Source organism: Tripterygium wilfordii, chromosome 1 (genome assembly GCF_013401445.1).
Source record: "Tripterygium wilfordii isolate XIE 37 chromosome 1, ASM1340144v1, whole genome shotgun sequence".
Taxonomy (NCBI): domain Eukaryota; kingdom Viridiplantae; phylum Streptophyta; class Magnoliopsida; order Celastrales; family Celastraceae; genus Tripterygium; species Tripterygium wilfordii.
In genome coordinates, this window is record NC_052232.1 from 8,319,570 (window position 1) to 8,331,578 (window position 12,009).

Sequence of the window (12,009 nt, forward strand, 5' to 3'; positions counted from 1 at the left end):
TTTTTTTTATTATTTTAGAAAGAAAAAATTATAATATGAAAATTGTACTAATAAAATTCTCGCACTCATAGTTATTGTTTATTTTATACCAAATATGGTCATACTCACCCCGCACTCGTGTCACATTCACCCAACGCTCTTCTCACACTCATACTTATTCAATTATAAACCAGATGTTCCGTCATGATCATGGAAATGAGATGACAACTTCTTGAGTTAGTAGTGCTTCTCAAATAATTATTGCAAATTTCGACAATTGCCCGTTTGGTGAACAATATTTGTAGACAATATATGCTATTAAGACAATATATTGTAGTGGTCAACCAAACATCAATATTGGGGCTCAAATTTGAAGACAATTTGACAACAATATAATTGTCATTTTCAAATTGTTGCTAAATGGACAATTTCAAGACAATTCTCTAACATTTGATATGTTCTACCCTAAATACCCTCAGCTTTTTAATGTTTTGCCCTAAATGCCCTAAATACCCTCAAGTTCTTCTTACCATTCTCTCTCTTCCTCTTCGAAAACTTCTCCGACGACGACACAAAGCTACACCAGGGACCTCGAGAAGTGAACACTTTGGCCATGGGTCTCAACATAGAACAATCAGAGACAAAAAAGGAGAGGGCCGGTGCTGGTTTGGTCGCCAAAGTTGAACTGGGAGTTGAGTGAGTTCGGGTCGAGGAATTCATCATCATCCACCGGAGCGCACAATTCCAATGTAGAGGAAAGAGGATGTGTAAAGTAGAGGAGAAATTGGATACTAAGCGACAATGGAAAGATAATGGGATTTTTATTTTTATTTAAAATAAAAACTAATAATAAATTATGAATTATGAAAATTCAATAATAATGAATGATGAAATTTTTTAGTTTGAATTGAATAATAATACCCCTGCAGTAATTTGTCACAACAATTTTAACATCAATATGCTACCATCAAAAACACAACCAAACACCTACCAGCATTTCAGGAACCGTATTTACTATAATTTATTGTCACAATTTATTATTTATAATATATGCTACAATTTATGTTATTGTCAAAATTGTCTACTAAATGCACCCTAAGAGCGTGTTAGTGTGCTTGAAAGAGGGGGTGAAGGGTTCCATCCCTACTTGGCAATCACTTTGGGGTGAGTTGGGAGGTGTTCGCGAACCTCTCCAAACCTCTCTTAACATATAAATATGAAATTGAAAGTCGAAACCCCCCAAATAAAGAGTTGACAGTGGCCCGCCCAGCCTAGCCCAATAGAATTACGGGCTTGGATAGTTGTATTAATCCCATGGGCCGGGCCTGGGAAAAAAATGTGGCCCGACAGGGCTTGGGCCACATCCTATTGTTTCTTTCCAGCACTTTCCGAGTATTCGAAGTCCAACCCACTCTTTCTCCTCTTCCTCAGTCCTCCCACTCTCTCTAGTCTCTCCTTCTCTGCGACATTACACGAGAATTCTATCCGAAATCCATGCTCACTTCAAAGCCACATCTTTCATGCGTGTTCTTCGGCTTTCCCGCCATCTCCAATTCATCGTTTTCCGCAGATTCAAAACAGGTATGTCACTGTTCGTCTTCAATTTTGGGCATTTTTTTTTCTGCAATTCTGTCAAAACCTAAGAGAACAGTTTCATATCATGCACAATGAGGATTACTGAAAGGAAAATATGCGATTCATATCTTCTATCCAGACACCATTTGTAGGTTCCTTTCGAGATGGAATGGTACAGGTTAGAATTGGTTCTGATAATTTGGTAGCGAGAGCTCCTTTAGTGCCCCGTATAAAGTGTAAGAAGAAAGATGAAGAACCACCCTACAAAGAAATAACTGTTGAACGTTATCCCTACCATTGTTACATGGACTCAACGTCTGGGCAGCTTGAGCCGGCATCTGGTGCCCGTGCTAGTATTCCGGGACAGGACTACTGGCCGGAAGGCACTGCTGAGCGTGTTAGGGCTGCCAATGCTCCAGAACCAACTGGCAAGTCAACTGGTTCACCTTCATTTGGCAAGAAACCTGGGAGTAGGAGGAAGAAGTATAGAACATCTGCTGCTGCTGAATCTTCTGAGGTGAGCGTAGAGTCAAACAAGCCGGAGATACCTGAAACTTCATTGGAAGAATCTGATGAAAATTCTGAGGAAACAATAGAAGGCTCCAAAGATTTATTGTCGGACTATGTTGTTTATAATACCGAGGAGGAGGAAGAAGAAACTGGATATGAATTAGATAAGAAACTTGGACTACCACATCCCTTTATTGATCCAAAAAAGAAGAAGAAGATTGAGGGGACACTAACAAGTGATGAGTTATGGTGGAACTGGAGGAAACCCGAGGAGGAACAATGGTCCAGATGGCAAAGGAGGCGACCTGATACTGAAACGGTTAGTGCAAATTAGATTAGTTGGAAACTTCACAACTAAGATAAAGTAATGTTATTTTTTGGTATGTCAACATTGTATTGGTGGCGCTTCTTGTCTTGATGGCTTGACCCTGTAAAAATGTAACCCTATTGTCATCATTCATTTTGATTGTTGTGGAAATTGGATAGCCTTTTGTAATGATATCTCACTTACATGTTACTTTTATTCAGTGTCTGAAATGATAATCTGAACATTTTGGAGGAATGCATTCTGTGGTTTTTGTTTTTTTAAGTTAATCTGAGATGTTTTTGTTGGTCCTTTTTTGGGACATTAGATATTTTCAAAGTATGTTGTTCAATGTTCAGCAGTTTTTCATTGAATAATAGAAGCTGAAGCTTTACTGGAGGAAATCACTTGTGGCTACATATGTAAGGGAAGTTTGCCTTTTGGTTTCCATTATTTGGTCATTCCACCCCAAGGTCAAATTGTTGAGATAACTCCAATGTGTGTGACCTTAATGGCATTCTCTTGAAACTGAATAGTTCTGCTGTATTTTGATTTTTGAAAAGTAAAAAATTCATCTCAATAGGATTGGGCTTGAGCTGGATAATATTTTTGTTAGATCCATTCTTTGTTGGTTTCTGTAGCATTTTTTGCTTGGTGGATTATCTCATAGTGCAGCATACACAAAGAGATAATATGGCGTGTATTAGGTTTATTGATGAGATGAGCTCTTTCATGGCTCAAATATGTGTGTACATGCGCTTCATGAAATTCCACCTGTTGAACAATTAATCGACTTGAAGTGCTCACTCATCTTGGTTTTCTCTATCTTTGACAGTCACCTTGATTTTGAACTCACCTGCCCAATTTTTCAGGTTTTTCTGAAAGCAATGGCCGAAACTGGACAAATAAAACTTCATGGTGAAAATCCAACGCTGACAGAATGCGCTCTTTACAGGGCTCGGAAACACATTTACAAGGAAGAAAGGCAATGTTGATGTCTAATTTAATATCTGTCACATGTTTAATGTTTGATTTGCATCCTTGTCTCCCAATCTTTCTCTTTCTCTATTTATCTTGATACCTGGGTTCATTCTACCTATATGCGTAGAAACGGAGGATGTTTGAAATTTGAATGAATAGGATTATAGGACGATTTACTGGAGCGTAATGTAGGAAAACTAGAACTACATATTGACAGTGTACAGTAAATTAATGGCTGATGCCCGACAGGTTCTAGTAGTTGAACATTGCAATGGTAATGGCTGATAGTTACTAAGTTTGTTGACCCATGGAACTAGGAACTAGTTGGCTAGCAACCCCATTTTTTTTGTATTGTTCGTGACTCGGTAAAACCAGGTAATTTGGTTAAACTGGATGGCACTTAAACTGATTTTTATTTTTTTTATTTTAGCTCTAAATGATTACTATGTCATAAGATGAGAAGTGTGGCATAGGGTGCCTATGTGTCTTTAATTTGGTTAGAATCGAGTGGGAAAGAGAACAAAATATTAAATTATAAGTTCTAACTTTCAAAGAAATTTTGGTACTTCTGAACCTGTAGAAAAAGAAGAAAAAAGCACAGATAAATTATCATGGAAGACTAGGAGGCTGATAAGTTGTTTAGGGTGGAAAGGAAGAGATGGTGACCTTTTTTAAAAGAAGAAAAAATCGTCAATATCGCTCTTTCTAAATTGGAGTTTTCAGGGATCTAGCACTAGACATTTGTCACAGTTGATTTATCATTCACCATCTCCAGTCACCAACAAGTTTATATAGAGGTTTTAACATCAGTCGTTTGCCTACTTGTCCATTGCTGGCTTCTTCCAGCCTTGGGTGTTTGGTGTTATGGCAAGCAATTCCCATTTCCAAGTTTAGCATTAGATATGCACGTTAATTAAATCTTGTTCTGCTTAGGACAACGAGATTGCACCTTATCAGGATGTTTGTGGGGCAGCAGCCCTGTTTGTTGATTGGATTCTTGTATCCTTTCCCTTTAACATGCATGTTTCATTTGGGTCATGGGATTGAGAACTACTTCAGGTAAAACCATATACTTCTCTTAGTGGATGGTTTTCTGGAACAACTCTCCATATTCGTACAATTGTTTCTCGGAACTTTATATGTTTTTTAAATTTTCTTCTATATCAGGTCTCTCTTGTATGATTAAAGCCCCCCCCCCCCCCCCAGAACATTTCTTTTAATACTCTCTATCGTAGATAAAGTTGATTCTTTCTTCTGCCCATTATGATCAGTAATGATGCGCCAATCTAAAGACTTCTGCATAACAAAGATTCCATTGACACGTAAACATACACGGTAAACATAACTTCCAAGAAAATGGAATTTTCTGATGGCCGGCTTTGTTGCTCGAGATTATCCGGTCAAACACAAAAAAGTATGCATTCTAGGTTTATGTGGAAGTACAAGGAAATGGAGTTTGAGAATTTTGGAATTTTTTCTTTACTGAAGTCTTTTAGATCCATGGGCTTGCATATAATACCTTGTAAAAAAATCCATGCTTTCTTGACGGTCAAGAAAGGTGAAGGTTGTTTGTGCTTGCCCCTTCTCTTCTATCATTTCATTGCATGTACTAATTGCAGTGCAACCTGATTTGTTTGTTACTTTAACTCCTCAATATTGAGATCTTTTAAATTAAAATATTTACACTGACCCGGTATTATTTTATAGGCTTCAAGCTGAACAAGACAGATTTGAAAAAATAGGTCCAATAGCATACTACTCAGAATGGGTAGAAGCATGGAATAATGACACCTCACTCGAAGCTATTCAGAAACACTATGAAGAGACTGGTGACGATGAGAACACCCAACTAATTGAAATGTTTTGTCATCAGACAGAGCGAGAATATCGCATAATGATGGGGACTGATGTTCGTATACGTAGGGATCCTTTAGCAATGCGAATGCGAGAGGATCAGATAAAACAAAGTACGTAAAGTACAAGTAATAATTTTTCTTTCATCAGTTTTTGTATTGGAACTTCATATTTCCTGAAATTGCATTTAACATATGTCAAATGATGATTTCTTATGCATAATTAGTCAATGAAAGTTACATTTATGAGATTACTCGTTCGACTGACCTACTTTTTCATGATTAACATAATTTTTTTTTCTCTCTCTCTCTCTACTTGTATGTTGGAAATAACAGGCTGTTCTTTTTTCTAAATCTCTATAGCTAAGTGAGTGAGAGTTCAAACATTTACTGGGTAGTCTTGAATGAATTTTTCAGTTGATAGTTCCTCTTTCAGTATTTTATATCTTCTATTGTTCATCATGGTCCAAAAGGTTTGAATGGATTCCAGAGACATTAAGAGTTGCTTCAATAGCAAGCTATAACGATTCTCTTTCCAATTTTTCTATTTTTCTATTTGTTTATTTTGTGAATACGGCCATCATTTGTGATATGAGTCAAGATGGATGTGTATATGTTCTTTACTCCTATCAAAGGCATCAGGTGGGATATTAGTTAATACACTATTAGTGGAGAAAAAAATGCTAATGCACCTGTTATTGGTCACAATGCTGAATTCTCCTTTCCTTAGTTGTTGACAATTCTTTCGAACTTTGCAGTTTGGGGTGGAGATCCAGTTTACCCCACAATAAACTACATTCAAGATCCAGATGAAATAATCGATTTCAGGGGTCCAGATTTTCATGAACCAACACCAAATATGGTGGCTTACCTGAAAGAGGTTGTTGCTCTACTTCATTGCATTAACAATAAGAATCTTCTTGAAATCCATATTTTTATACAATAAGATTCTTGTTTTTCAATGTTAACTATTCGCCATCACGTCTTTCATGAGTTAAAAAAGCGCAACATATTAAAAGAGATGCTGAATTTTGTAAACATCTTTTCAAGTGGTTGTAGTGGAATCTGTAACTGTCTTGGTGTATAAAACACTGACTCCCTTTCCGTTATTTTCATTAGCATGGAAAAATGGTATCCAGGGAAGAGCTTGAGCAAATGTTAGCTGAAGAAAAGACTGAACTACCCGTGGTAAGATATGTATTGATTTACTACTCATCTTTTGCACCAGAGGTCTGTTTGGATGGATCATTTTTTGTTTGAGAACAAATGTATGTGTTCACTTTGTATGCTTCAGCTTGTTTATTTTTCCTTTTCTATTAGCTGTCAATGGGGGATAAAAGAAAGAAAATGAATGAGGGATAGAGATTGAAACTACGTGTAAAAGGTTTTTTACCCTATGCTATCATATATTATTTGCTTCACATCCTAGCTGATTTCTACACTTTATTGTAGATATTTCACCATGATATTTTTACCATTGGACATATCAAATCTTTAGGTTGGGCAAAACTTCAATTTCATTTTTTGTAATAGGCAGCCACTCATTGCAAATCTGAAAGGGCTATGACTCATTGTTTTGGTTTTTTGATATTTGAAGCCCCTTGGTTTTTTTTTTCCGGTCCCACCACTGATGCTATAGTTTCCATGTCCTTTTTGGTCATTTCGACTTCATTATTCTCTTGAAAGGGTTATAAGCAAACATGTAAATTACGATATTTTTCTCTCAACTGTGATATAAACTTTTGCATATTTAACCTTGACTCTGAAATTCTGAAAATTTCCTAGTTGACAGCTTTACTTATATCGGCATTGTTTTCTCTCTTTTGAACTGAGGGTATATTGCTGGAGTTTTCTGTTAATCCCTTGTTTCTCAGAAGCTTGAGTTCCTAAGTTCTAAGTTGCAGCTAGGCTTTGATGCTCCTCAAATGTCTAGTGATTATGAAATTTTGTGCTTCTATACATGCGCATGAAATTATATTGCCTGATGAACTACAAGACAACTTTACCTATTTGCATAAAATTATATTTTATTATCTTCCAAGAATCACATCTCGCGGTCTTCTTTTGTGCCGTTCAGTAATATTTATGGTGTATGATGCTCAAGTGTATTAGTTAACTTATATGGTTATTCACTTCATATTTTTTGATAAAAGCAAGTTAGAGACGTGGATGAAGCCATGGCACAGGCTGTTGACATTGGCGAAAATGATGTGAGTAGCATTGTCTTAAATATTTTTGTTCCTTCTGCCTCTTTTGTCTTTCCAGATGCTCTGTCATTGTGGATGGAAATAGATATATTGTTATGACAATCCCATATATTCCTTCCCTTGTGTTTGGACACTTATTGCAATAGGACGACGAAGAGGATAGTGAGGTCGACGGCGATGAAGAAGAAAAAGTTACACGCAATTGGAGTATTCTGAAAACTACTCCTCAGCCTCGCAGTTCAAAGGTGATCTTTTTTCTAGTCGTTCATTCACTTATCTGCCGCTTTAACATCTCCTGGTTCTGCATCATGCTATCCTCTCTATGGTTGGCTAGTTGAAACAAACATTATGATGTGGGCTATATTTTATTGATAGGCAATAAAAATATTGGAAAGCTGCAAGATTGAAGTTCTGCTACCTTAGCGGAACTTGTGTGTTTTACAATCAAAGTGAAGATGAATTTGCAACCTCAAGGACAATCACAATTAAGTTTTTCTTTCTGTTGACAATCTCCAGAACATAATTTAGAATTTATGTGCATAACTCCTTGTGCCATTCTGGACTCGAACTGCATTTAATTCACCATTTTGAAGTAATAGCACCCCAAGTCATTACACGAAGTATTCTTGGTCATGGATAGACGGAAACTAGAAGCTTAATACAAAATTCATAAAGCCAACTTGAATTGTAGCTATGTGCATTTTACCATTGTTCACCACACTGTTCTTCAATACTTACGCTTCTGAGCTGCTGAGCATGACTTGTTCTTCCTCGAACTTGCAGGCTAAACCTAAAAAGGATGGACCCATGTCTCTGGATGAAGCAATAGAGGATTCTGAAAACTTGACTGATTTTCTTATGGACTTTGACGAAGATGCGTAATGCTACACACTTCAAACCTGTCAAGTAAGCTTCCGGAATTCTGAAAGCCAACAAATAAGCACGTCTAGAATGTATTGTACAGTTTTTCGACGAACTTATTAAGCTCTATATGACTGTATGTGATTCTGGTCCTAGTGTATATCTTTTAAAAATTCTTTCCTAGTTCAATAATATTATAGAAAGCTGAGTTATGTGGGCTGCATAATGACATTGCACTAGCTTCAGGGATGGTATTATAGGCTTTTGTTTGTAGCAAAACCCCTCTTCATCATATCTGATTCACTTGGATAAGTGAACACTGAATGAAAAATCAATCTCACTGTTTTTGGATCCTGCACACTAAAGAAGCTAATGCAGCTATTTGTGATGATTTGGGCTGTTGGTTTACATAAATACATTCTTAGGAATGTGTAAGGGGTCTCAGGCTTCATTGTTGGAGTTCTCAAAACATAGTCAAAAGAAACCAAAACATATCACTTATCATCAAAAGGTTAAATGCTGCTTAGTGTATATAGCACCCAAGATGGACAGCATAAAAAGGAAAATTTTATTAGTGCTTTTGATACCTTGGATTATGGAAGGTGGTAGAAAAAAGTCCTTGATTTAAGATTCCCCATGCCAAGTGGAATTCTAAATGTAGCTAATCTAAGATCTCTCTTATGTAAGCAGATTACCCTTTTTATTCTTCTTTCAGGCGTTTGAAAAAAAAACACAAGCATGGGATTTGCTTTTTGGAGCTAGTGACTTCCAGATTTCTTAATTATTTGTTTATTTGTATAATTTTTTGTATTCATTGAAACCCATTATTGTACCTTACTGCCCCATCTACCTTAATTTATTCCACTCTACCCTACACTATCCATCTCAAAAACCTCTGCTAGATCTTCAAAAGTGCTCTCTCTCTCTCTCTCTCTCTCTCTATATATATATATATATATATATATATATATATATATATATATATATGTCTGTGTGTTGTATATGTTATCTTTTTATGTGGAAAGAAGTAAAATAATAATTTAAATGTTCCAATTATTCTCCAAAAATATAAAAATAATGTGGTCCCTTTCATAATTTAGACACTTATTTGGACTATAAATATTTTAATGTTTCATTTCAGAAACTCCATGAGTACTTCATTTAATTTGCTATCCACTTAACTGTTAGAATTCTACCATCTAATTGAGAATAAAAGGATATTAATGGATCCATGGTCTTTGACTAAGCTTAAAGGTATGGATAGATAGATACTGATTTTTATATATATATGGAGAAAAAAAAAAGAATAAAAACAATTCATTCATTAGTACATCCACATTAGGTGGTTTCAAAATTCTTTGCTCTTGCATTAAAAAACTGTTTAGTTGCTGCAAATCCTTTTCTTTTTCTCTCATTAACTTCTAAGTGATAGAATATTTTAGACCCCACATAATCAATTCATTACAAGTGCTTATCTTTGACAAATGCAATTCTAAACCAAATAAAGAATTAGAAAACATATCTCTTAAGGTACATTAAGGGAGTTTTTTCCCCCTTTTCTTTTAATGACCAATAACCATGGCCCATGTAAATTCTGGATGTTTGTATTGCGCTACTCTCCCCAAATATTTAATAAGTCGCAGGGTGTTGATGTGGAAAGTTGAACTTGAATCCCCTAAGCGGAAGGATTCATCCCTAACCGACTTGGCTACCCAGGATGATTAGTTAGACATGAATAATTTCAATTTGGATAACAAGTTGGGCTTACTATATTAATGTTTAGAGAGAGTGAGAATATCATATTTGTTCATTTGGTACAAACTAATTCTTGAAACAATTCTCTTCATTGTGTAGTGAGAGGGAGAGAGGGAAAGAAAGAGATTGACTTTGATTAATTTTGTATAATAATTGACTTGAGGACACATGAATTATGGGAGACAATTAACACTATATATATATATATATATATATATATATATATATATATATATACACACACACACACACAAACATGAACAAGTATGGTCAGCAGTGTAACAAATTATTAAATTAATTTGGGACATACACATACATATTGTGCTAATTGAGTATTTGGGTTATGTTGGAAGGTTCTTTTGTCAAGCAAAACATGATCAAGAAAAAAAAAACAGAGAAACACATGGTCAACCATATTTGATTATGTGTTCTTTGTGTCTCACAAACATTGTTATGTCCTTGGATGCTTTCGATTTAATTAAGAAAGAGTGTCTGTCATTCCCTTTTAATCATATCATTAACTAAGCTTGTCCCTCCTTTCTTTGTCACCAAATTGGGCTAATGTTGTCACTAATTACACTAGCATAATCAACAAAAAAAAAAATGGGCTCCACCCTTAAACCTCGTATTAGTATATATTGTCCCATTTTGTTGTTAAACTTGTCTACTTTGCACTTTAAAAAAATAATGCAAAGAACATGATCATGTTTTGTTGCACAATTAGGGTACATCTCTTACCTAAATAGAACCTCAAGTGTGGCTTTCAACGTTGGGATTAAAGATGTTTTGATTAATTACCAATCATTAGTACTAATACGCGCCGCTAATCCTGCTTGTCTCACTAGTAGCAGAATCTAATCAGAAGTGTTGATTTTTTGCTTGGTAATTAGGACACACCAACAATATCTGTTTTGGATGAAAAATAATAATTGATTTAGTTTAATTAAAATCATGATAAATAAAATAATACATAAAAATGAGAGAATAAGTAGTCATCAAAAAAACAAATTCAATAAATTATTAAGAAAACCATAGCTAGCTATATAGCTAGTCCTAGCTAGAGACATAGCTTGGTTGGTGTTTCTGCACTCATAGGTTCCCACGAAAAATCCTTTATCATCATCAATTATGCATGCATTTGCATGTTAATTAGCTGAACAAAGGAATGCCCAATATAAAAAGTCCACCACATTAAAAAAGAAAAGAAAGAAATTGCACGTTTAATACGTGATATCTTCCGGACCACGCATTAGATTTTGACCCAATTTATTATATTGTTAGGTATAAAATTTTTATGCATGCGGGCCTATATTCATATCGAATGTTCAAAGAGTAAACTTATATTGCATCGTTCTAAAAAAAAAACTGCACGTTTTAAATGATAACAAAAAGAGAGCCGTAAGTATTGATATATATACCAGCCAACTAAACATGTAAAAGCTTCAAAAAGATAATTATTAAACGAAAACAAATCGTCCCACTTATACTCTGAAGAAAAACTGATGATATATATATATATATATATAGACACACACACACAAGCATACTTTTTTTTTTTTTCTAAATTACCTTGATTAATAATATGTCCAGCCTGAATAAAAATGAGCTGGTCTTGCTTATGTTAAAGTACGAATTAATGTTTATATGATAAATATAAACAAATCAAAATATGGTTGGTTTGTTCAACTACCAAATCATAGCACAGGTTAGATCTATAGATATATGTAGGGGTTAGGGACGATATGTTTTTCCTTGTTTTCTTCGAAAGCCTGCCACAACCCTTTAGGTTAGGGGGAGGGGGAAGAGGAGTGTGGGGACGGAGTAAGCATGTGCATTGGATCTTAAGGCTATAGATAGATTTAAATGAAATTTGAAATTATCCCTTGATTGATATAAGTGTAGAGACCCACAAAACTCGATGATTGAATCAGAAGGTGACATGTCAGTCGTTGGGATGACTGAGATTTCATTTATTGGGATTCTT

The 12,009-nt window shown here is 35.3% G+C and overlaps 1 protein-coding gene across 3 annotated transcripts; it reads left to right on the forward strand.

The window, feature by feature from the left end:
• The first annotated feature begins 1,381 nt into the window (after positions 1 to 1,381).
• LOC120004023 (protein PLASTID TRANSCRIPTIONALLY ACTIVE 12, chloroplastic) lies at positions 1,382 to 9,105 on the forward strand. 3 transcript variants are annotated; one of them, XM_038853241.1, is made up of 10 exons: positions 1,382 to 1,560; positions 1,694 to 2,383; positions 3,241 to 3,353; positions 5,057 to 5,316; positions 5,961 to 6,082; positions 6,322 to 6,390; positions 7,356 to 7,412; positions 7,556 to 7,654; positions 8,193 to 8,315; positions 8,986 to 9,105. In XM_038853241.1, exons 1-9 carry the CDS (start codon positions 1,474 to 1,476, stop codon positions 8,289 to 8,291), a joined length of 1,596 nt encoding a protein of 531 aa, XP_038709169.1. In that variant the 5' UTR covers positions 1,382 to 1,473; the 3' UTR covers positions 8,292 to 8,315; positions 8,986 to 9,105. The 3 variants fall into 3 exon arrangements, with proteins under 3 accessions (XP_038709169.1, XP_038709172.1, XP_038709163.1); XM_038853244.1 differs by lacking the exon at positions 8,986 to 9,105 and adding an exon at positions 8,531 to 8,967; XM_038853235.1 differs by lacking the exon at positions 8,986 to 9,105 and having other exon boundaries at positions 8,193 to 8,493.
• The last annotated feature ends 2,904 nt before the right edge of the window (positions 9,106 to 12,009 follow it).

Coding starts and splice junctions, on each gene's coding strand:
- LOC120004023 (XM_038853241.1), top strand. CDS start 1,474: ATGCTCACTTCAAAGCCACATCTTTCATGCGTGTTCTTCGGCTTTCCC. Junction 1,561..1,693: donor TTTCCGCAGATTCAAAACAG/GTATGTCACTGT, acceptor TCTTCTATCCAG/ACACCATTTGTAGGTTCCTT. Junction 2,384..3,240: donor GGCGACCTGATACTGAAACG/GTTAGTGCAAAT, acceptor CCAATTTTTCAG/GTTTTTCTGAAAGCAATGGC.